Source organism: Felis catus, chromosome B4 (assembly GCF_018350175.1).
Source record: "Felis catus isolate Fca126 chromosome B4, F.catus_Fca126_mat1.0, whole genome shotgun sequence".
Lineage (NCBI taxonomy): Eukaryota > Metazoa > Chordata > Mammalia > Carnivora > Felidae > Felis > Felis catus.
Genome location: NC_058374.1, coordinates 35,306,622 through 35,332,315, shown reverse-complemented (window position 1 = coordinate 35,332,315; position 25,694 = coordinate 35,306,622). Strand labels below are relative to the sequence as shown.

The following is a 25,694-nucleotide window of genomic DNA, read 5'->3' as shown; positions in this document are numbered from 1 at the left end:
ATCTGTGTGTTCCACCAACATTCAACCAACTGATAATTCCCATTTTAAACAAACTGCTGCAGAAAATAGGAAAATATAGAATGAACCACTATTTATTTTATAAGACTAATACAATCAATGTCAAAACCAGACAAAGACAGTAGAAAATAGTTAAAAATATACAGGCCAATCTCATTTATGAACATAGACAAAGAGCCCCTAAACAAATGCTGGCTACTAGCAGCCACCAACATGCAACATAACCAATTAGGTTTTATTACAAGAATGCAAGGAAGAGTTAAAGAGGGAAAAAAAATTCTATTACTGTAATTTACCACATTAACAGATTAACGGAGAAAAGCATTTATAATCAACTGAATAAACATAGAGAAACAACTTCCAACATTTATTAATTTAAACAAAAATTTGGCAAAACAGAATTTCTTCATCCTGGTAAAAAAAAATATGGCAACAAAGACAGGGTAGATGCTGACTGATCTCATTTCCTTTTCCTCAGCACAAAGGAAGACGTTTCCCATCCTCTTTGTAGTTGCACTGGAACCATGTGCCTGGCCAATGGATGTGGACACAAGTATTGTGTACCACTCCCAGGTCTTGCCATAAATCCCTCACAGTCATCCACTCTCTCTCCCTCTTCCAGAGACCTTGGAAATCATGCATTGAAGATGACAGCATCACAAAATGGAAGGTGTCTGGATTAAGTCACTACTTGGAGTGGAAAAGCCAAGAATAGCCACTTAGCCCACATGTGAGTGGGGGTGGTGCAGAGATAGAGAAAGAGAGAGAGAGAGAGAGAGAGACAGAGAGACAGAGAGACAGAGAGAGAGAGAGAGAAAATCCCAAGCAGGCTCCATGCCACCAGTGCAGAGCCCAATGTGGGGCTCAAACTCACAAACTGCAAGATCATGACCTGGGCTGACACCAACGGTCAGATGCTTAACCAACTGAGCCACCTAGGTGCCCCAAGAACTTTTAAGTACTTTTAGCAACTTTCAAATACGTAATACAGTATTATTAACTACAGTCACCATTTTGTACATTATATCCCAACTTACTAATTTTATAACTGGAAGCTTGTACCTTTTGGTCCCCTTCACCCATTTTGTCCACCCCCACCCCTTACCTCTGGCAACCACCAATCTCTTCTCTGTATCTGTGAGCACAAGGGGGTTTTTTTGGTTGTTGTTTAGATTCCACATAAGTGTGATAATATGGTATTTATCTTCACTTAGCATAAGACCCTTGAGGCCCATTCATGTTACTGTAAATACCAAATTTCCTTTTAAAAAAAATTTGTTTTAGTCTTTATTTATTATTGAGAGACAGAGAGAAACAGAGCATGAGCATGGGAGGGGCTGAGAGAGGAGGAGACACAGAATCCAAAGCAGGCTCCAGGCTCTGAGCTGTCAGCACAGAGCCTGATGCAGGGCACGAACCCACAAACCGTGAGACCATGACCTGAGCCGAAGTCGGACGTTCAACTGAGCCACCTAGGCGCCCTACCAGATCTCCTTTTTATAGCTGAATATTCCATTGTGTATATGTATAGGTATACATCTTGTATGTGTGTGTATACATACATTTATCAACTCATCCACGGATGCTTATCACATGCTTCTGCATGCTATTTTGTCCCATTGATTTGTATCCCTCTGCCAACAGAACACTGTCTTAATTAGTGTAAGTTTGTAAAAATGTTTGGAATTGGATAGGGCCCAAGTCCAATGTCAATACAATGAGCTTCTTCAAGACCAGGGCAGTTTCTCACTTCTTATCCTTGGGTACTTGATGGTCATTTTGTAAGTAAATAAATGAAACTGAAAGAGGAAGTTAGAAAGTCCAAAGAAAAAAGCAGACAAGAGGGGATATGCCCCTCCCCTCTCCAAAGAGAAGTCCCAGGAATGCTAAGTCTGGTCTGGTAGGAGTGTAAGTCAGAGCACTCAAATCACAGTGGGAGGAAGTGGAGAGAGTATAAAGCTAGACCCCTCTTCTAAACCTCCCAAAATATAGAAAATGACAGAAGGCTTTTGGAACCAAGAGCTAGAGGAGCCTGGAAGCAAAAGCTGAAGCTGTCAGCTTCCCAACAGTTCACACCCTGAGACAATCCTCCCACCTCCAACCCCCGAAGCTGCCAAAAGCCCCAGGCAGGGAAACAGGCGTCCCAAGATGGCCCCAGCCTCAGCAGCACCACGCAGCAGTGGGGAAGTGACAGTGATTAGGGGAAATAAACACTATTATAGCTGTGATATTTTAAAATTCCACCCTCGGGCAGCATCCAGTTGCTATGGCAACCCTAACTCTGTTGGGAGTTCTGATTACCAACTTGCTCCATGCACCTGCCTCTGGCAGCCTAGAGGTGTCCTCAGGAGGCCGGGAGCTGCTGCCACCAAGGGGAACACCAAGGAAGTGCCTCTATGTTCTGGCTCCAAGGTAATGACTTGAAGAGACCCAAGGTGATTCTCTGTTCAGTGTGAACCCCTCATGATATAGTTTTGTTCCAGCTTAATACTTTTATTAAAAATACTTGGGGTGCCTGGGTGGCTTAGTCGGTTGAGTGTCCAACTCTTGATTCAGCTCAGGTCATGATCTCACAGTTTGTGGGCGTGGACGCTACATCAGGCTCAGCACGGACAGTACGTGGCTTACTTGATGTTCAAATTGACTTACAAAGTATTTTTTGTTTTGTATTCACTTGGCTCCATCGAAACACAAAAAAGTAGTATTTTCATTCAGTTTGGGACTGAGCAAATGAAGCAGTTGGTTGTGAGTTTTGGTTCTGTAGTTTAGACAAAGCCCCTAAGGGACAAGATTGGCACTGGAGCTGAGCGGCTGGCTGGCCCTGTCCTCTGACACAGATTTGAGTAAGTACCGTTGCATACACTTGCTCTTTGGCACCCAGTCTGGAATGGCTTGTGGGATCTTCAGGAAACCCAAACAAGTAAGAGAGAGAAATGACTACACAGTCAGAATGACAGGCAGCCAAAGGGACAGAGCCAGAGGTAGACAGGCACAGAGATGCTGTCATTCTGTCATTTCAATGTGGAGCAAGGGAGTCTTGACTCTGGCATGATTCCTCCCCATATAGCCATACTTGCCTTTATTTTCCAACTCATTTCTGCACTCACCTGTCATTCCATTTGGTAAGCTTGACCTATTTGGCCCGAGGAGAGCTCACATGGGCTGTATGCACAACAGCAACTGCTCCAGGATACAAAACAATGCTTGGAGAAGGGCAGCAGGCTGGCTAAGGGTAGGAGAGTCTTTGGTGTGTGTCTCAGGAAGAATACTGGGCTCAGAGTCAGGAGACTGAGCTGCAGACCCAGCCTCTCCATTTGCTAACTGACTGGACACATCATCAGTGAAAGGTAAAGCACCACGAGAGCAGGTATTGTTGCCAATGACTGGTCATTGCTACGGCACCTAGAATGGTGTTTGGCACCTAGGCGATCATCAATAAATGTTTCTGAAATCAAAGTAAAATAGTGCCTTGGTGCCTTCCTTTAGAAAAATAGGGTAAAAATTCTCTCTTCATTAGGGGCTTTAGAAGGCTCTAACAAAACAGGATGAACAATGTTGAACTTACAATGCTTTGGAAAAACTTAAGCGATGTACAAATGGAATCTAGCAAGACTGCCAGCCAGATGCAGCCAGATGCCGTCATCAGATGACTGCTAGACAAGGTACTTCTGAGGCCAGGGCTTTACCTACTTGCTCAGGGCACTTGAAGAAATACTCAGTTAAATGCTTGTGGGTCCCAGGCACTGGAGTTGTACTACTAGTTGCCTACTCAACATCCATTCTACTAGTCTTCCAAACAGACAGACCCGGATTTCATTTGAGCAACACTGTGCCCTGTCCCTGCCTCCTTGTAGCTACCAGCATCTGTGTGATCCACCTGTAGTCAACCAGACAGAACTGAAGTCCTAAAGTAGAACCTCTGGGAAAGTTCTTTTGAAGGAATCCAGCTCCACTTGCTTTGTCTTCACCTTTTTCTCCATCCTCCTTGGAAGGTGGATGAGCCATCTTGCAATTGGACAAACATACATGTTAAGGATAGTAGGCCAAGCACCTGAGTCCTTGATGACACCCTTGAGCTTCTTCCCCAGCCTGAAATGCCTACTCTGAACTTCCTATCGTTTAGAAAAATAACCACCTATTTGTTCAAGCCACTGTAGTCAGATTTCTGTAATAAGCAGCTGAACAAAATCCTAAATGATACAGTACTGCACTTAAAATAGCTCATTTATGACATACACACTGCCAATGCCAGTTTTACGGATGAGAAAATGGAAACTTGGAGAAATGAAGGAAATTGCCCATGGCCATATAGCTAGTGAATGACAGCTAGGATTTGACTCCAGGTCTGTCTGACTCCAAGACCCTTAGTCTTTTCACTTCTGCCATAATCCTCAAAGGAGAAGAAAAAAAGAAAATCATGTTTGGGGGCACCTGGGTGGCTCGGTTGGTTGAGTGTCCGACTTCAGCTCAGCTCATGATCTCACAGTTCATGAGTCTGAGCCCTATGACTGGCTCTGTGTTGACAGTGTGGAGCCTGATTGGGATTCTCTCTCTGCCCCTCCCCCACTTGTGCATGCATGCACAGTCTCTCTCAAAATAAATCAATAAACTTAAAAAAAAAGGAAGTAGACATAGGTCACGAGTAATAAGGACTATGGAAAAAACTAAGGAATTAAGAATGCTATTTGTTATAGGAAGTTGAGGGAGTCTTCTTGGGAAGACATATCCACCAGACACTGAACAAGTGATGAGGGGGGAAAGAGATAGAATGAGCCATGTGGACAGTGGAAGTAGGGCAGAGGGAACCATGAGTGCAGAAGCCCCGGGGGCAGGAATGGGTATGATGGATTGGCAAGGGAGCCAGCAGGGCTAGTACAACATGAAGGGGAAAGAACAGCATGTAGAGGCATTTGTGCTGCAGTAAAGAATGTGGGCTTTTCCTCTGAGATGAAAAGTCATGGAGGGTTTTGATCCTAGAAGAGGTCAAACTTAGGATTTTGCTTCTGGGCTACTGAGTGAAAAGCAGTGGGGAGGGAGGAGGAGATGAGGCAGGGAGGCCAGACTGGAGTGTGCCGCAACAACGCAGGCCAGAGGAGCCAACAGTCTGGAGCAGGGAGGCATTGAAGGCTGGAAAATGTTCACACTCTGGGTACATTCTGAAGGCAAAGTTGCAGGATGTGCTGATGGACTGGCCGTAGGAGATGAGAGAGAAGACAAGGGTGTCTAAGCCTTCAGCCTACTATCTTTAGTGCTGTGTCTACGGGGCGGGGGCTGCAGGAGGACCCAGAGTAGGACCCAGGCTGCTCAGGGTGCTAGGAGTAAGGTCAGACTGCACTCAGCTTTGGACACAGCCAAGCTCTGATACTTCTAGAGTGAGCACAGCTCATCACTCCCTCCTTTGTGAAACATGTTCACTCAGCTTCCTAGACTCTTGTGACTCTATTTCACTGGCCACTCCTTCTCAATCTCCTATGTTTCTTTCCCTCTGAATGACTACCAGGCATCCAAACAAAAGGGTCAGGAAGTCAGTGAGATACAGAGAAGTAAAGAGTATTTTGAGAAGAGGGGAGGGAGTCATCAGCTTTGTGTCACATGCAAATGACTGCTGGAGTAACACAAGGGCAAGAAATGACCAAGGGATTTGGCAACACAGACCATGGAAAGTGAAATTGGATTGCTTGTAGAGGAAGGAATATAAGAAACACATTCTTTCCAGAATCACACAGGATTCTGTGTGATTTGTTCTTTCTGAACAAACCATAAGCGAGATCTTTTTTTTCCGTATCAGAGAAGTTGCCAAGTACATACCAAAGCCTGGGCATAACTAATTCCTAGACAGACTCAGGCTTTGCAGGTCGGGGGTGGGTTGGTGGTGGGAGGGAGAACAGAGGTAGGAAAGCAGAGACATTAGCACCTTATGGGAGCAAAATGGCACCAATCTCTTTGCTTCAAGATCACCCACATTGCTCACCCACTACTCTTCCCCCACCGGACTTTCTAGTACCTTCCAAGAAGCACTTCACAATAGACAGCATAATGAATTTTTATTATGATTATTTCAATTAAAAAAAATAAGCCCAGAAGTCTCTGGGCAATAAGCTAAAATACAATAAAAAGCAGTATCTTAGTGTTAGCAACATACCTTGCTGGCATGCAGTGACACAGTAGTAGTAGTAGTGCCTTCAATGCAGGCAAGGCTCTGTAGAAATTTCCACATTATTTCCTACCACTTCCCCTTTTTTCAGAAGTCCCTACTGAAATGAGAGATGAAACTGAGGCACAGAGGTAAAGGAACTAGCCTGAGGTCAGACTGCCAGGAGAATCAGACAGGAACTGAGCCCAGAAAATCCTGACTGTTCTACCCAAAATGCTACCCAGATACAATTCTGTGGCTATTGCCCAGCAGGAGAAGAAAAACAGTGTCTTCTTCTAAGTGACCAGTTAATAACACCCCGTGGGGCGGCAGAAAGTGTTACAGGAAGCAGCCCTGACTTGATGCCCAGCGATCTGGGCCAGAAGCTAGTCAACAGGACTCCCGTAATGTTCCAGGGCCCCTCCTGCCCCCTTGCCTCCAATGCACAGCCCTCACTATAAAATCCAACCCTCCTTGTGGAAAACCAGCTGCACCGCCTCGTTCACATCATTCACGATGTGGGATGCCTCCATGAGCCCCGGGCTGAAGCTGAAGTCCCGGTGCCCGTGGAATGGAGCCTCCTCTGCACCCTGGACAGGCTGGGTAGGCTCTGGACCCTTGGGATTGTACACACCAGTGCACACCAGGATAGAGGCGCAGCTCTGCGTTGCTGAGGGTCGTTGCCTCCACAAGCCACCAGCCCCCTGCTTCTCTGCCCCATCATGCTTCACCATCTGCAGGTACTTGTGGAACAGGTTGGCACCGTAGACATCAGACATAGGATTATCACTGGCAGGGGTAGCCATACCAGAAAAGGAAAGAGAAAAAAAAACCCAGTTCAGTGTTACAAGGTAAACAGAGCGAAGGACAGCTGTGGAACTGGCGTGCATTTGATACAAGGAAACAAGGGAGTGATCAGGTATGGAGGAAGAGCAGGGGGAGTCTTGAAAGGGATGAGAAGCTGGAGCAGCACTTACCCAATAGCATAGAGTTTCCGAATGGGGGCCACCCAGCCCCGCCTCTCCGCCTGCTGCCTGATCAGGTCCTCTGCATACTGGTAAGTGAGGACGCTGGGTTTGCCCATCAGGCCTTCGTATTGCAGCTCTTTGCCCGTCATTTTTCGGTAAATGGTTTCCAGGCACAGCAAAAAGGTGCCATGGCCAAACCTGTCAGAGAAGAGAGCTCAGCAGTTCAGGCCTCCCCTCACAGGCCCCAAGCAGGACCCTATACCTTTCACTCCAGCACCCGGTTGGTGACAGGTAAGTGAACTTATTTCTAGTAAGAATGACATTACCTATTTTTATGACCTGCTGTTATCTACTAACATTTGTTGAGCACTAGAGATGGCATATCACACTTACCTCTCAGAATAACCTCATGAAAGAGCAGTCATTCTCCTCATTTACAGTGAGAAGACTGAGGCATAAAGATTAAGTAACTTGCCCAACATGGCAGAGCTAGGATTACAACCCAAGCAGTCAAGACTCAACAAACTGAAGTTTAAATTCAGCTTTAAATTTGTGGAGACTACTGGTTGCCATTCTCCCCTTCTTTCTCAGTGGCAATTTGCAGCTTACCATATTGTGACCCGATGTAAAAAGTACTCCCTTGCCTCCACTTGCCTCCACTGCAGTGAGGTGAGCAGCCATGTGAATAAGCTACAGGCAAAGAGTCAATGAAATCAGAAGTGCTGGGCTAAACTATTAGCAAGTGTAAAATTGGGGAGTATAAAATTGTTCCATCCTTCCCCACTCCTTCCTGCTGCCTGGAATGCTGATATGGCGCCTGGAGTTCAGGCAGCCATTTTGGATTATGCTGTGAAGAGCCAAGGATTGCACAGCAGGAAGACAGAGGGAGCCTGTCCCAGATAGGTGGGACTTCCACACAAGCCCTGGACTGCTTACCGCATACTTCTTTAACATGAGAAAGAAACTTCTATCTTGTTTAAGACACTTTTGTTTTGGGTTTTCATCCCTGGCTGCTAAACCAAATCTTAACAGATACTGTCCAACATATTAAAGTTGTATTTCACAAATCAAAACCACATTGAGATACCACCTCACACCAGTCAGAGTGACTAAAATAACAACTCAGGAAACAACAGATGCTGGCAAGGATGTGGAGAAACAAGAACCCTCTTGCACTGCTGATGGGAATGCAAACTGGTGCAGCCACTAGGGAAAAGTGTGAAGGTTCCTCAAAAAATTAAAAACAGAATTCCCTACGACCTAACAATAGCACTACTAGGAATTTATCCAAAGGATACAGGAGTGCTGGTGCCTAGGGGCACATGTTACCCCAATGTTTACAACAACACTTTCAACAATACCCAAAGTATAGAAACAGCCCAAAAGTCCATCAACGGATGAATAAAGAAGATGTGGTATATCCATACAATGGAATACTACTTGGCAATGAGAAAGAATGAAATTTTGCCATTTGCAACCACGTGGATGGAACTAGAGGGTATTATGCTAAGTGAAAGAAGTCAGTCAGAGAAAGACAGATATCATATATTTTCACTCATATGTGGAACTTGAGAAAGTTAACAGAACACCATGGGGGAAGGGATGGGGCGCCTGGGTGGCACAGTCGGTTAAGCGTCCGACTTCAGCCAGGTCACGATCTCGCGGTCCGTGAGTTCGAGCCCCGCGTTGGGCTCTGGGCTGATGGCTCGGAGCCTGGAGCCTGTTTCCGATTCTGTGTCTCCCTCTCTCTCTGCCCCTCCCCCGTTCATGCTCTGTCTCTCTCTGTCCCCAAAAAAATAAACGTTGAAAAAAAAAAAAAAAAAAAAAAGAACACCATGGGGGAAGGGAAAGGGAAAAAAAAGTTACAGAGGGAGGCAAACCATAAGAGACTCAAATACAGAGAACAAACTGAGCGTTGATGGGGGCTGGGAAAATGGGTGATGGGCATTGAGGAAGGCACTTGTTGGGATGAGCACTGGGTGTTGTATGTAAGCAATGAACCATGGGAATCTACCCCCAAAGCCAAGAGCACACTGTACACTCTGTATGTTAGCTAACTTGACAATAAATTATATATTAAAAAAAAAAGAAAATTTAAAAATAATAATTAAAAAACAAACTTGTATTTCAGTGTCACTTATTTATGTGACAAATTTTATTTTCAATTTTTAAATTACTGAATGAAAATTAATCTCGGGGTGCCTGGGTGGCTTAGTCAGTTAAGTGTCCGACTCTTGGTTTCAGTTCATTATCTCACAGTTTACAAGTTCAAGCCTTGCGTTGGGCTCTGTACTGACAGTGCAGAACCTGCTTGGGATTCTCTCTCTCCCTCCCTCTCTGCCCCTCCCTTGCACACGCTCTCTTTCAATAAATAAATAAAAACACTTAACAAAAAAAAAAGAAAGAAAATCAATCTCAAATTTAGTTTATAAACTGAAATTTGCCCCTGGCTATTCAATTCCAGCCTACATAACCAAACCCCTCTCACCTAGTGTCAGCACACACTAACTATAGGAAGAATACTTCAGAAAAAATATCTAACCTCAGCATGCAGAAATATACGTTTTATAAAATATTTATTTATTTTGAGAGAGAAAGAGAAAGCACAAGTGGGGGCAGACAGAGAGAGACAGAAAGAGAATCCTAAAAAGGCTCCATGCTCAGCTCAGAGCCCCAATGCAGGGCTCGATCTCATATTGTGAGATCATGAACTGAGACAAAATCAAGAGTTGGATGCTTAACCGACTGAGCCACACAAGTGCCCCTGCAGAAATATATCTTTTAAAGTAACAAGGGAACACTTGTAACACTCATCTCTTTGAAGTTAATGAGTGACATGACTTCAGTCGCATCAAGTGTTGGGCCTGCTGCCCTCTGTTGATGGATCACTCACAGAGTGCACTGGGAATCAGTAAGTAGCAGAGAAAGAAAACTCTAGACTTTGGGCCTGCAGATTAAGAGCAGCCATACAGTACACAATAGCCATAGCTGCCCTTCCAGGAAGGCCCTCAAGGGCTAGGAAAAGCGCTGCCTAGACTGTTCTTAGCCTCCAAAAAGGACACGCCAGATGAGGTTTAAACAGCTGAGGAGAGAACATGGGCCTGCTCAATATCAATGTGCCTTTGAGAAAGTCACTTACCCACTGGGTCTCAAGCTCTCTGGCCTACACAATCATCAGAATAATTATTGCATACCCTGCCCTACATCTTAAGGGCAGAAAGAAACAACAAAGAACTCGTGCTACAGGGACAATGCAAGGAGCAGCTGTACTGCTGGCCTCAGAAGTCATCCATCATTTGGGCTCCATAGGCAAACACAGCATGTTCTGGAGGAGCCCAGCTGGCTCAGTCGGTGGAGTGCACAACTCTTGGTCTAGGGGTCATGAGCTCAAGCCTCACGTTGGGGATAGCGATTACTTTAAAAAATAAAAAATCTTAAAAAAGGGGTACTTGGGTTGCTCAGTCAGTTAAGTATCCGACTTGATTTTGGCTCAGGTCATGATTTCACAGCTCGTGAGTTCAAACCCCACATCAGGCTCTGGGCTCACAGTGCAGAGCCTGCTAGGGATTCTCTCTCCCTCTCTCTCTCTCCCTCTGAAAATAAAATATATAAACTTAAAAAAAATAAAAATCTTAAAAAAAATAACATGTTCTGTTAAGATTCTGGAGGGCAAAGATCATGCGTTAAAGATCATCTCAACATATCTTCAATGTTCTGTAAGCTATACTTTTCATTTAATAATTAGAAGTGACCCATTGAAAATCCTCCCAGAAGATTAAGTTTCTGTGACAAATATGGGTTCTGCTCAGGCAGGGGTCTGACCACTCAGAGTACTGACCGCCCAGATGGTAGGAAACTGTCAGCAGGACCACCCAGGCAACAGATGGCAGTGGCCACCACAGTCAAACCCCGAGACTCTGTGTCCTCACCTGGGCATCCTGGCTTCAGCCATCCAAAGGAGATCCATGTTGCTGGCCAGGACAGGAAGATGGGGATAGGGGGCTGTTGCCAGACCAGTCCCAGGGTTCCCATTGCTGAGAAGGACATCCATGATCAGCTGCAGGCTGGTCTCCCAGCGGATTGGCTCCCCAAGGAGGAGTACCCCTTTAAAGAGTAAAGGCATGGAGGTGAGGGTTGCAGGGCACTCTGCCTGCCCTCTGTGGCTGGCAGGAGGAAGGCCCTTAGAAGGCCAGCTGATGCCAGCTGGCACCACCCAACCACAAGCTCTTCCTCCACAGTATACACCCCTGCAAGGGCACAGTTCCCAGAACCAGCCTTCAAAGAGCCACTCACCCATTCACCAAGGTGAACAAAGCCCAGGACCCAGGAAGGCACTTCCTAAGGGCTCCCACTTTCACTTGTATTCGCCAGTACTTCACAGAAGAGGTGAAAACAAAGAAAACCAGCAGCCAAGTCTCAAGCCTGCTTCCTCCGATGGACTAATGCTCTCCTGACCACCTCACTCACAAGTACCTGGCAAAGGGCTCATCTTCCTCAGCCACTTCTCTCTGAGCCCCAGAGGCCTGTAAACCTAACAGCTAGGACAGGGGGATCCAGAGTGACACAGACCTGCATTCCAAGTCCCTGTTAATTTTCCTTTGTGAATGTGGGCAAGTTATTTACCTTCTCTAAGCCTCGGCCTTCCCAAGTATGTAATAACAATACCTACTATTGTTTAGGATAAAAATGATGTAATAAAGCACTTAACCCATGCTGGACACACAGCACTTAGCAAATGGTAGCTGCCAATATAAGCTACAAGGCCAGCGACTGAACAAAACCGGTGGTCTCAAGGGGGAAGTACTACCCCCTAGGGAGGTGTTCTAGAAACTGGAGGGTGTATTTTATTTTTTATGTTTATTTATTATTTTTTAGAGAGAGAGAGAGAGAGAGAGAGAGAGAGAGAGCAAGCGAGTGGGGGAAGAGCAGAGAGAGAGGGAGACGCAGAACCCGAAGCAGGCTCCAGGCTCTGAGCTGTCAGCACAGAGCCCAACACGGGGCTCAAACCCACAAACTGTGAGATCATGACCTGAGCAGAAGTTGGTTTCTTAACTGACTAGGTCACCCAGACACCCCTGGAGGATGTATTTTAATTGTAATGATCATGGCAAGGGATCATGGGAGGGGGCCAAGAATGCTAGATGCTCAGGACACTCCTACTAAACAATCAAAAACTGGCCCCTATTAACATTTGAGTGTTCCATCTGACATTCACAAAGGTGAAAAACCTATTTATAATTAATTGAGCTTAAGCCCTAATTTAATTCTACATGTAAACATAAAGTATTTTTTGGTAGAGTTTTCATACACACTCATTTTCCAAAAATGCAACTATCATGTAAGTCAAGAAAAGACTGCACTTTATCTTTCCAAAACTTTACCAATAGCTGTTCCCTATTTTGGAAAATCACTTCACCAATGACAATGCTGCCCCTAATTTCTGAGTCACAAATAAAACACACCTATATCACACCTATCACACTTATATCAGGCTGCATTTGTAGCTGTAACATTCATGGTGATTCCATGTTTTGTATTATTATTTCACTACTTTATTATGTCTTCTTGAATAATCATTTACATGTTGAAGTACATATTACCTTACTAAAAAATATTTGTTTTATCTCTCCCTCTTACAATTAGGGCTTTAGGGGCAGCTAGGTGGTTCAGTCAGTTAAGTGTCTGACTTTGGTTCAGGTCATGATCTCATGGTTCGTGGTCTCAAGCCACGCATTGGGCTCTGCACTGATGGTGCGGAGCCTGCTTGGGATTCTCTCTCTCCCTCTCTCTGCCCCTCCCCGACTCACGCACTCTCTCCCAAAATACATACATACATACATACATACATACATACATACATATATACATAAATAGGGCTTATGTTGAACTAGTTAATTTTTAATATACAGTATTATTCAGTATGTATTCAATTAATATACAGTATCAGTGAACTTCACTGCAGAGTAGTAAAGAGGACATTATGGTATTTTTGTTATACAAGGGAGAACTGGGTTTAATGGAGCTGTGAAACGCTGGTTTAGATAACCTCTGGGGGCCTTTCCATGCTAAGGTTTTCTACACTTACAATTTTTCTGGAATACTAAGGCAAGTGACATGGGGAAGGAAAGATTAAAAACAAATGTCTCAGAGGTAGTAAGTGGCAGATCTGAGACTAGAACCCAGACGACCTGACATCCAACGCCCCTAGCAACCCTACCAGTCTGTAGGCACAGAGCGGCACTAGGACAGCATGGAGGGCCAAAAGGAGAAGCACCCAGAGCCACGCCTATCCATCCCAGCAGAGGACCTCATTACCTTCAATGGCAGGGAAGTCGTTCCTTAGAAGGGGCTGCCAAGAGACAAAGAATAGGCCCATTAATGCCACAGTCGCAGTCCACTACCAGACAGCCACACAACCAGTTTCAAGGAGTAGCAGGAGGAAAGACACACTTTAGACAGATCAAAGACCACCCCCAGGCCTAGTCCAAGCCAAGGAGAAGCCAGGTAGGACTGAGGAAGAAAATTTACAAAGAAAAGTAAAGAGAGAAAGAGCAGGGCTACCACAGAACAGTCTGAGGGAACCCACATATGAAAGTCTCCCAGGAGGAAGGGCTAGTCAGCTGTCCTTCTTCAGGACAGGAGGTAAGTTATAAGCCAAGCAAGAGTCTAGAATCAGGTAGCTCAAGTGAAGGTAAGCCTATGGAGAAAAGGAAGGCCATCAGGGCATGATGGACCATTTCTCTCAACATGAAATGAGGAGGCAGGAGTCTTCAGTTTACCTATCTCCTGGAGTCCGTTCCTTTTCTAGACTATTAGTCCTGGCGCTACTACTAACCAGCTATGTGACCTGGGGCAGGTCCCTTCCTCCGCACGGGGCTCAGTCTCTGAGCTGCTCTAAGATCTGTTCCAACTCTGACATTCGAGTTCTCCACATAATTTGCATGGTCCTAGAAGAAAGCTTTCAAAGGCAATGAAGTGCTCTATTCAATCAGAAAGTTCCAGAGAAAGGACTAAGGCTACATAAACAAAAGTTAAGCTTGTTTGTTTATAACTACATTTTTCCATATTTTGACAGTGGTTTGACTTAAACTGTAGGCCATATGACATAGAGTTCACATGAGAAAGGGGGGCCAAAGGCCATCAAGGGCGGGCAGTCATACTCTAAAAGATCAACGAGAGGCTCCGTAACTAGTGATCAGAAGAGATAACAAGTCAAACCAGTGGTTCAAATAAGAGCCAAACCCACAAGGAATATGGACATACTTAGAGTTGCTGGTTACTTTTAAAAGCAAGCTGTTTCTCATAAGGACAACTTTCCACAGCAAGCTTCAGTATAAAGTAGCAGCAATGATTAATTTCACAAAGGTTAATGATTCTCCCAAGCAACACTCAAAAAGCCAGTTGGTAAAATATAAAACTCCTCACTGGAAATGCTAAGGCTTTGAAAGGGATTCTCAGCTAATTACAAACGATGCAGAAAGGAAAGCCCTTAGGAGCCAGTTGCTCTTCTGGGCCATCCTTGTGTATCTGGGGAACAAAATCCTTGGCCAGATATGCCTCTCCAAGATGGATAAGATGAAGTTCTTAGTGGGAGGGGTTGCAAGGCTGGTAAGAAGAACCCATGTGGGGAATAAGAGGACAACACAAGACACCCAGGAGCATGCTCATTATTACCGTGGTCTTTGGCCGCCGCTGGAGATCCACCATGTCAAGCACAGGAAAGGCCATTCGCAGCTCATCCACAGTAACCACATTCTCAAAGCCCAGTCTACAGCAAGATTAGGAAAGCAAAGCTGGACACTTCTGGGAGATGCCTCTAAGGTGAGGGGAACCAACACAGTCCCAACCAAAGTAGTCCACCCAATCCCCAGACAGGAGTAAACCAGTGAGAGCCCAGACACAGCCCCGCAAGGCCCATGGCAATCCTGGAGGACAAGCCATGACTGCACAGGCAGAGCATGTATGCACACCATCACTGAATGCATCGGTGGTCACTGGGCACACTCCGGTGCCAGGTCCTATGCTGGGCACTACCAGGGCACAGAAGCACACAAGAATCTCTGGCCTCAAGCTCACTACATGCCCAGGGCCCATTTAAACCAGCACTCTGTGAACAGTGCTGCCACATGTGTTGAGTTCAAAAGAGGAGACTCCTCAGCAGGCTGGTAGCTGGACAGAGTCTAGAGAAGTCAGACGTGAGCTAACTCTTGAGGAGAAGCCAGATTCAGACAGTTTGGGGAGGCCACGAAGAGTGGAATGCCAGTGCCAACCAACCTCACCTCTCCAAGACCTGCCTCCATTTTCTTGCCCTCAATTCCCACTTAAAATCTTAACTGGGCATGGTTTCAGATTACTTTCAAAATGAATCTCTCAAAAATGCTTCCATTAGATCACCCCAACAGCAACAACACCTGCAATGACTCTCCTGCCCACATAAGTAAGTTCGCTGGCCTCTTGCCCTTACTTCTGAGGTTTCCTTTCCGAGACACCACTCTTCCTCTTCTCATTCCCCACCCTGTCCCAATCCAATCTCCTGCTTTGGGGATCCATGTCTTCCCTGCTCTCTTCAGCATCCTTACCTCCTTCCCCGCATGGAAAACCGTAACCATCTCCCGTGGCACAGCCACATCCCTCCATGAAGCCACCAGTCATTCCCACTCCCAGATCCTCCCTTCCCAACACCTGTGACTCTCAGAACCTGTACTGCACTCCTTGGTCTTCAATCATGTATCATCTTAAACACTCCTGCATCCTTTCTGGGTGTGCTACTCCTACCTCCTCAAGCATGAACCTTTTGAGGAAGACACAGCCCCATGTGCTTCTCTTGGTCTCCCTGCCCCTGCAGAGCACACAGCACAGGGCTGGTACAGAGGAAGTGCTCAACACAGGTTCACAAAATGAGCAAATGAATAAGCTGCTTGAGTACAGGGACCAAGTCTTCTGCCTCTTGAGTGTACACACACCCAAAAGGTTCACTGTAGATATTAGTTGATAAGTTGATTGAGCACCCCAAAGAACAACGCTAGAGCAGTCGTTCCCAAACCTAATTAGTTTTCTCTTTTAACATACAGATTGCTGATTTTTAATCTCAGACCTAGTAAACCAAGAATCTATATATATATTTTTTAAGTTTATTTATTTTTGAAAGAAAGAAAGCATGAGCAGGGGAGGGGCAGAGAGAGAGAGGGAAGGGAGACACAGAATCCAAGAAGCAGACTCCAGGCTCTGAGCTGTCAGCATACAGCCTGATGCGGGGCTTGAACCCATAAACTGTGAGATCATGACCTGAGCCAAAATCAGGCACTTAACCAAGTGAGCCACCCAAGTGCCCCCAAGAACCTGTATTTTAAGCTCCCCAGTAGATTCCAATTCAGTGGGCTGGCTTTTGGAAACTATCAGGAACCAGGACCGGCCATACCTGGGAGCCATCCTCCCTCCCTCCAGAGCCTACCACATATCCCATAAGCTCTGGCACCATGCAGTCAGAACACCTCACTATGGTCCCCCCTCAGCCATGGAAGGAAAACTCCAGTCCTGTCCTCTCCTCTTCAGCCAGAGCAAGAATCACCAAAAGGATACACTCGGGCATTTTCCACCAGGGGCCCCTGCCCAGACACCAGCATCCGCTTGTTGTGATATTGGGAGAAGAGCTTCATGGGGCTGTGAGAGAGAATGACTTGGTCTGGCTCCACCTGTACAGACAGCCAAAGACAGAGGACAGCAGAGGTGACACAACAGTTGAAAATAATGGGGAGATAGGTGGCTTCTTTCACTTAGAAAGGAAAAAAATCTGTGCAGAAAAAAGGTGGGGGCAGCCTTTTCTGGCACCCGGACACTTCTAGACACTACCCAAACAGGTGTGAAAAGAACCTACTTTGGCTCTTGCCACAAAAAACAAACAAGCAGGAAATGCCATTAGTCGTGGGTTCTGACCACTCACCAAACCTGTTCTCAGTTCCTCCAACTGGAGACCACAGGGTTTATGTGCATGTTCTTTGTCATTGTCACAGAAATATGCCTCTGACTTTGACTTTCTGTTTTCAGTTCTACTTAAAGACTTAACTTTTTAACATTTATATAATACAAACTCCAACAATGCAGCCAATATTCACAATGTTTTTGGAACCCTCTCTGGAAGGCACAGAAGGGAACCAGTTGTACTCTTTTGCTCTGCATTCACCCCCAAGCAATGTTGAACCCAGTCAATCAGCCACTTTATTTATTCTTTTGGTTCCAAAGGGCTGTTTCCAAAAACTAAATCCACCCTTAACAAAGAAGGATGTGTTGGGGCGCCTGGGTGGCGCAGTCGGTTAAGCGTCCGACTTCAGCCAGGTCACGATCTCGCGGTCCGTGAGTTCGAGCCCCGCGTCGGGCTCTGGGCTGATGGCTCGGAGCCTGGAGCCTGTTTCCGATTCTGTGTCTCCCTCTCTCTCTGCCCCTCCCCCATTCATGCTCTGTCTCTCTCTGTCCCAAAAATAAATAAACGTTGAAAAAAAAAACAAAAAAACAAAGAAGGATGTGTCAATGTTGATATACCAAGTGGAGCTCCAAATGGGCAAAAAGGGACTGCTTTTGGGGGACAGTGTTCATTCAGTTGTATACAACTTATTTATGAGAAACAAGAGTGCCACCTGGTATACAGAGATTTAGGAAAATGTGACCCTTGCTTTCCAGGGGCTGACAATCCAAAACAGACAATCCTGGTGCCTAGAAAAGAAATGGATATAAAGACAGCAGACTGAAACTATTTAATCCATGGGCAGGATTTTTGTGCTCAACGCATAATGATATATAAAAAAATGCCCATGCTGATGAGGCTCTACTCATGAGTCTAAGCTTGAACTTCAAGTTATTTTCTAGTACTGACCCAACTGGCCATGCCCGAGGGCTATGCAACACTGCCCGAACCCAGGAAAGGCAGCTTAGAGTTGGAAGGGGGGTGCCACCAGAACCACGTCTTTGGGCTTCCATGTCTCCACCTGCCTCACCTTGAACCCCAGCAGGGCTGACAGCTCCTGGGCTTTGCTCTGTTGTAAGATGTTCCCAGCATTCGTGACAAAGACCACGGGCACCCGTAGCTGCCCATGAGAGTTCACCAACCTACGGAATGCTTCCAGAGCAGCAGGGATCACTCTGTGACCCCGCACCAGCACTCCATCGATGTCCAACAGGAACCCAAAAGTGGGTGCGCTCTGCACAGTGGAAAGAGAATCACCACAGCGTGAGTCAAGAGGCAAAGGGGAAGAAGGAAAAGACCCTTATAAAGTGGTGTGCCTCATTATCCTCAGGTCACCTAGAGCTTTGAATAGAAAATGAGGACATGGAGGGCGCCTGGGTGGCTCAACCGGTTAAGCATCTGACTTCAGCTCAGGTCATAATCTTGTGGTTTGTGAGTTCGAGCCCTGCGTCGGGCTCTGTGCTGACAGCTCAGAGCCTGGAGCTGCTTCAGATTCTGTGTCTCCCTCTCTCTGCCCCTTGCCTGCTCATGCTCTGTCTCTATCAAAAATAAATAAACATTAAAAAAAATAAATAAATAAAATGAGGACATGGGATTTCTGATAAGGCAAATCCATCTATAAAAATGAATTAGTCCCTTGTCATGTATTTTTAAGGATATAAGTATTTGGTTAAAACTATCTTTACATAATTAATATAAAAGAATTTTTAAGTGGAAAATACAGAAATTCAAAAACATTCCAGCACTTTAACATAACCAATCTCATCTCTTTGTTTTCTCCCATCCAAGTACTAACCAGGCCTGACCCTGCTTAGCTTCTGATTTCAGATGAGATTGGGTGTGTTCAGGGTGGTATGACCATAGACTCTTCTTTTTCTATTCTTATGCTTATCACATAGCTACAACAACACTTTGTATGTTTGATTTTACATCCTGTTCTTCTTGCTTGACATTCAAATATTTTTATCTGTGACAACAGCCTTCATAATCATCTTTTACAATTTTATTACAATACACACGAAGTTAAAAAAAAAATTCAATTGCTATAGATGATATAAAAAATTTCTCAAGTTTCTTGTCTCCTTCTTCCACTTAGTGTTGTTTCCTATCTTGTATGTTTCCAGGAACTTTTTATAAATCTATAGTAATAACTTCTTATCTGTTAACTAACACACAATGGCATTATATTTTATTTTCTTTTCCTTCTGACCTTTTTTTTTAGATACCTTTTGGTATCTCTTATTTATCTTTCCATATCAATATACATAGTTCTATCTCCTAAACATCATTTCTAGCTACATAATTCTCAGTGAATACTCCACTAACATTATATTTCCCCCTATTTTGGATACTTACGTTTTCCTACATTTTTGCTACTATGAATAATGTTATAAAGAACTTCTTCATGATTACTGGTTTTTCCTTAAGCTAGATTTATAAAAGTAGGAGTAATAAGTCAAGAGTGCAGGGGCACCTGGGTGGCCCAGTCAGTTAAGTGTCTGACTCTTGATTTCGGCTCAGGTCATGATCTCGCAGTCTGTGGGATCAAGCCCCACGCTGGGGCATGGAGCCTACTCGGGATCCTCTCTCTCTCTGCCTCTCCCCTGCTTGTGTTCTCGCTCTCAAAATAAATACACTTAAAAAAAAAAAAAAGTCAAGAATGCAAACATTTTGGGACTCCTGGGTGGCTCAGTCAATTGAGTGACTGATTTTGGCTCAGGTCATAATCTCACAATTCATGAGTTCAAGCCCCCACATCAGGCTTCTTGTCAGTACAGAGCTTGCTTCAGATCCTCTGTCCCCATCTCTGTCCCCCTCCCCCCTCTAAAAAATAAATAAACATTTAAAAATAAAATAAAATCTTAAAAAAAAAAAGAGTACAAACATTTTAATGATGTGTAACCTACTGACAAACGTTTTCTAAAAACATGTATCAGGGCACCTGGATGGCTCAGTTGGTTAAGCGTCCAACTTCAACCCAGGTCATGATCTCTCATGGTTCATGAGTTTGAGCCCCACATTGGGCTCTGCACTGACAGCTTAGAGTCTGGAGCCTGCTTTGATTCTCTGTCTCCTTCTCTCTCTCTGCCCCTCCCCTGCTTGTGTGCTCACTCACATGCGCTCTCTCATTCTCTCTCAAAAATAAATACTAAAATAAAATAAAAATGGGGCACCTGGGTGGCTCAGTCGGTTCAGCATTGGCCTTCAGCTCAAGTCATGATATCACACACAGTTCATGGGTTCAAGTCCCGCATCAGGCTCTCCTTGCTTCAGATCCTCTATGTCCCCCTCTCTCTGCCCCTCCCTTGCTCATTCTCTCTCTCTCTCTCTCTCTCTCTCTCTCTCTCTCAAAATAAATAAACAAACTTAAAGCTTAAAGTAAAAAAATAAAAACGTGTCAACTTACACGGCCACTGGTAATGCACTTTATGCTTGCCGATAATAATTTTCATATGTATCAAAGAGTTTGTTAATTATCAAAGGTCCGGTTAATTTAAAAGTTTAAAAATAATGGTATCTCTCTCAATATGTATTTCTTGGAACTTATAAAGTTGAACATTGTCCTTTTTAAGTTTATTTATTTATTTTTTAGTAATCTCTACACCTAACATGGGGCTACAACACACAACCCTGAGATAAAGAGTCACATGCTCCTCCTACTGAGCCAATCAGGCACTCTGAACGTTGTCCTTTTTTTAAAAAAAATCATTCTTTGGACGCCTGGCTGGCTCAGTTGGTGGAGCATGTGACTCTTGACCTTCGGGTCATGACTCCAAGCCCCACATTGAGGAAAGAGATTACTTAAATTAAAAAAAATTGTTTAGGGGGCACCTGGGTGGCTCAGTCAGTTAAGTGTCCAACTCTCAATTTCGGCACAGGTCATGATCTCAAAGTCGTGGGATCAAGCCCTGCAGAGGGCTCTGCACTGACAGCGCGGAGCCTGCTTGGGATTCTCCCTCTCCCTCTCGCTCTGCCCCTTCCTCCCTCTCTCTCTCTCTCAAAAATAAACATTAAAATAAAAGGATAGGATATTAAGTTATATTAAGGAATTACTAATGTTGTTAGGTATGACAGCATTGTAGTTATGTTTAAATGTCATTTTCTTAGACGTACACACAGAAGAATCTGAGGGTAAAGTGATAAGAAATCAGCAATTCATTTTAAAATCTTACAGCTGGAAAAAACAAAAAATAAAAAAATAAAAGCTTAACACTGGAAAAAAAGAGAGGGGAGGAACATAAACAAAGCAAGTGTGGCAAACTGTCATTAACTGCTAAATCTGGGAGATGGTTATATGGGTTCATATTATTGGTTTTGGATTTTTGAAAACTTACATAGTTAAAAAAAAATAAAATGTCTCATTTGTGCTGATGGCTACAAAATTTAACCATACATAGTTTTAATGCCCATATCCTAAATAGCCACAAAAGTTACTCTCTTAGAAATAAGAATCCACAGACCCTGCTACCGAAAACCTTTTTCAGGACAATTTAGCAATGTCTTTAAGGCTCCCTCACCTCTAACTATATAAATGAGTAATCATACACCTCCAACCCTTAGATGAATGTATACAGGGAAACAAAGCACTCAGTAACAAGAAAGTGAAGGTACAATTGTAACAAATGTGCCACATTAACACCCAGATATTAGTAACACAGGAAACTGGGGGAAGGGGGAATATATATAGGATTCCTCTACAGTTTCTGTTCAATTTTTCTGTAAACCTAAAACTTTTCTAAAAAATAAAGTTTATTAAGTTCTTTAAACGAAGTTATCTATATAGAAAGAGACCTTCTCCTTTCTTTTTTTTTTTTTTCATTTTTCTTTTCATTCTCTTCTGTATCTGTGTTCTGATTTTTCTTCCGCTATCACTTGTTTTGTTATCTTTTGTTTTTAACTAGTCCTGGGTATTAGGCCAAATCCTAAAGTTCTTATCTGTGGCACTGATAAAATGTATGGTTTAGGTTTGGGTTTTATTTTTAATGTTTATTTTTGAGAGAGAGACAGACAGACAGACAGACAGAGAAAGGGGAGGGGCATGGAATCCTGAATCTGAGCTGTCAGAGTCTGATGCAGGACTCAAACTCACCGGCCGCAAGATCATGACCTAAGCCGAAGTCAAGACACTTAACCAACTGAGCTACCCAGGTGCCCCAAAATGTGTGGTTTTAAGATTAGTTTGAAGTGAAGGGACTACTAAGATGTTCCTTCGTATTTTTGCTTCTAACCTGGAATTGGTTTGGTATGTTTTCAACAACAGCATTAGAACTGTCTACTTTACTGTCTACTCCAATCATTTCCACATTTAAGAGAACTTACTATCTGCCAGTCATTGTGCAAAGTACCCTACATATATCAGAGAAAATACCCTACAGATATTCTTACAAAAACACTGCATGGTAAGTAATATCCTCAATACATAGATGGAGAAATTGAAGCTTAGGAAGCTAAGTAATTTGCCTTAAGTCATTTAGTAAACAGTACAGGCAGGATTCAATTCTAAAGCTAGTACTCTGAAATGCTGATGCTACATGCCTTCTTCCCTTTTTCTACTCTATCAGAAAGTCACTTGGAAATATCACCTGCAAAGACGCTAGAGTCAATATAATCGTTATAAGACAAAAAGTCCTTTTACCAAAATAGTCTCATTCCATGCTTCCAGCATGGCCACTTTTAGCTCTGTGGCACTAGTCAAGTCACTTAACTTCTTTGAATCTTAGCTGCTCCATATGCAAAAATGAGGACAGTGATAACATAGCTGTTAGGAGCTAGGACTCTGGCACCATACTGCCCTGGATTCCGGATTCTACCACTTACCAGCTGTACACCCTTGGGAAAGTTGCTTAACCTCTCTGTGCTTCAGTCCCTCCATCTGTAAAATGGAATAACAGTACTTACCTCATAGAGTTGTCATAAAAATTGTATATATTAGTAATTGTGAAGTGTGTGGCACAAAGTGCTGTTTTTAAAAATAAGTATTTAAAATTATCAAAGGGTTACCGTGAAAGCACTACATAAATGTATATTATCATTACACACAGAAATTGTGATTTTAGAAAACGAAGTGATCCTCTTAAAAAAAAAAAAAAAAAGACAAATGGCCCAGGGGGAAGTGAGGGTAACAGATCTGACTACCTGCCTTATTAGGGTCCTGGCACAGTTGTCCACCAGCTGTATGACCTTACAAAGAAAAGTACTTAAAAACTTGACTCCAAGCTTCAGCTTCCTTACTACAGGGTTATATCTACCTCCAAAGTTGTGGAATTATCACTTAAGCACCGGGGCAAATTGGGGACCCTGCACCAGTTCTCTTCCTCTAGCCCCTCAGAGCTTCCCCTACATTCTGCGTGTAACAGAGGCTCATTATAAGCACGGCCCACAAGCGAATGGAAGCAAAGTAAAAAAGTCGCACAAAACCCACATTTATCTCTGGGCTGTCCGTTTATATAGGCGCGGATCCCAGAGGGGAGTCTATCGCGAGTACCCAAATCTCTTTCAAATGTAGCTGAAATATCAAAACCGAAAGATTCTCATCCTGAAAAATCACAGAGGAAATGCAAGAATCACACTCTGACCAGGAAAACAGAAACACAGAAATTGCGGAGTAACTTTGGAGACGAAAGCAGCGAACGGCCAAGAAACAATCCTGGTGCGCGTTTTGGGTTTGTTTTGTTCATTCTCTAGCTGGAGTAACTTTTCTTTCAGGCCGAAGGCACGGCAAATCCCCTGACTGAGGGGGAGGCGGGACGCGCCAGGGACACTCGTGCTCTGGGAAAGAACGAAGCGCACCGAGGTCAGTGGCCTAGTAAAAGCCATTTCCCAGGAGGCCGGGGATGCCGGAGTGGCCCGGCCCCTCCCTCCCTCCCGGCGGCTCCGGCCCCATCCCCAGCCCTGAGGACCTGCTCGGTGGGAACCTGGACTTTCTCACCTGTGCTGAGTCCGCGGCGTAACCTCTTCTGGGGCAGCGGCCCCGGAGCCCAGCCGCCGCGCGCGCCGCCCCCCACCAGAGCCCCGGCGCCGCACCGACCGCCGCCAGGCTGCGGAGCACAGCCATCCGGCCGCCCGTCGCGCGCACGTGCAGACAGTCGCCACGGCCCGCGGCCGTCCCCGCCCACGTCCCCGCTGCGCAGCCAATCAGCGGCCGGGGAGCTCTCGGGCCGATCGGTGCCCGAGACATCTCGGGAGTTGTAGTCTCGTGTCCGTGTCTGGAAGCCCGGTGAGGCGCGAGCCAGTTGGGGCTAGAGGTGTGACTGAGTTCTGAGTCAAGCTGGGCACGGAGTTGAGCACGAGCGGGGCGGGGCAGGCCAGGGGCAGCGGCAGGAACAGGGGCCGGGACTCAACCAGGTGCAGAAAGTTCTTGCCCGGCGGGCCGTGGTGGGGGTTCTGTTGGAGCAAAGAGGCGCAGGCCAAGTCTGGCCTTTAGTAGACGGACACTTGGGGTGACAGGCCAGTATGCACGGCCTATGTACCTGCGGACTTCCTGGAACATGCGTTTCAGACTGAAGTCCCAGCTCCCTCAACCTTCGGTGACTTTATGAGAGAAAAGAAACTGTGTGGAGGGAATCAATCCTTATTTGCAAGGGGGAGGGAGAGGCAAAGTTTTCTTTTGATGTTCAAGTTCCCTGAACACCAATCAAGGAATTCTTGTAGGATACTAATTATTCATTCTTGTAGTCTTTCAGTAAATATTCGCTATGGTCCTCCTTCCTGCCCGGCTGTGTGCTAATTCCTGGGGAGACTATATGCATAAATAATCCTGCAAACTTACACTTTGTAGGGAGGTTGAATCAGGACTAGAATACAAGGGAGAAAATAACTGTCCCAAAAGAGGGTCAGATAACTAAGCGAACACCTTTGCTTTTGAGCACGGCTGTTTGTACCATTTGAAATGTGTAAGATGCCCCCTTTTAGACCTTTGATCTGTCCCCTGGGTATAGTTACACCAAGAATGGCTGAGTCCACAATATATTTAGCATTAGGTAAGAGGAAACAAGGGGGGCGTCAGGGATGGACAGAGACTGTGCTAACTCAGAGATTAGTTGGCAATATCCTCTGATCTTCAACTTTGAAGGCCAAGATCTTAATTTTGTCAGTTCAGGTGCAACTGAGCAGGATCTGGCAGACTGATTCACATTAACTAAACCTATCATAGCCCAACTCATAAACTCTGCCAGGGTATTTGGCTTTCCAAGATTGAAATGTTCCTAATCTCTTCCTGCTATCAAACTACCTAGAAACTGCTTTAGCAGGTACAAGATTTCTTGGTGTAATGATTTTAAAATATGTCCACAATTTATTTGACAATCCTCTTCTAAAAAGGTGTTTATTCCCCTCCTATTGAGTATGGGCTGGACTTAATGCATATTTTTTTAAATTTTTTTTAACGTTTATTCATTTTTTGATAGAGACAGAGCATGAGTGGGGGAGGAGAAGAGAGAGGAAGACACAGAATCCGAAGCAGGCTCCAGGCTCTGAACTGACAGCACAGAGCCCTACTCGGGGCTCAAACTCACGGAGTGTGAGATCATGACCTGAGCTGAAGTCGGACACTTAGCTGACTGAGCCACCCAGGTGCCCCAGACTTAATGCATATTTAATAAATAAAATGAAGCATGCA

At 44.8% G+C, this 25,694-nt stretch overlaps 1 protein-coding gene across 1 annotated transcript; it reads right to left on the bottom strand.

The window, feature by feature from the left end:
• Window positions 1-6,045: 6,045 nt before the first annotated feature.
• Window positions 6,046-24,269, bottom strand: HDHD5 (haloacid dehalogenase like hydrolase domain containing 5). Its single transcript, XM_003988298.5, has 8 exons — window positions 24,006-24,269; window positions 18,108-18,311; window positions 16,699-16,811; window positions 14,794-14,887; window positions 13,435-13,468; window positions 11,049-11,223; window positions 7,129-7,317; window positions 6,046-6,940 (listed from the first exon to the last, which is right to left on the bottom strand). The coding sequence occupies exons 1-8, from the start codon at window positions 24,252-24,254 to the stop codon at window positions 6,607-6,609; spliced, it is 1,392 nt and encodes a 463-aa protein (XP_003988347.2). The 5' UTR covers window positions 24,255-24,269; the 3' UTR covers window positions 6,046-6,606.
• Window positions 24,270-25,694: the final 1,425 nt, after the last annotated feature.

What these genes read in the sequence shown, in the direction of transcription:
- HDHD5 (XM_003988298.5), bottom strand. Translation starts at nt 24,254, where the DNA reads ATGTCTCGGGCACCGATCGGCCCGAGAGCTCCCCGGCCGCTGATTGGC. An exon ending in AGCGGCGGCCAAAGACCACG is followed by an intron (nt 13,469 to 14,793) that starts GTAATAATGAGC and finishes GTCTCTTGGCAG; the next exon opens with CCCCTTCTAAGGAACGACTT. An exon ending in GCTGAAGCCAGGATGCCCAG is followed by an intron (nt 7,318 to 11,048) that starts GTGAGGACACAG and finishes CTTCTCTGACAG; the next exon opens with GTTTGGCCATGGCACCTTTT.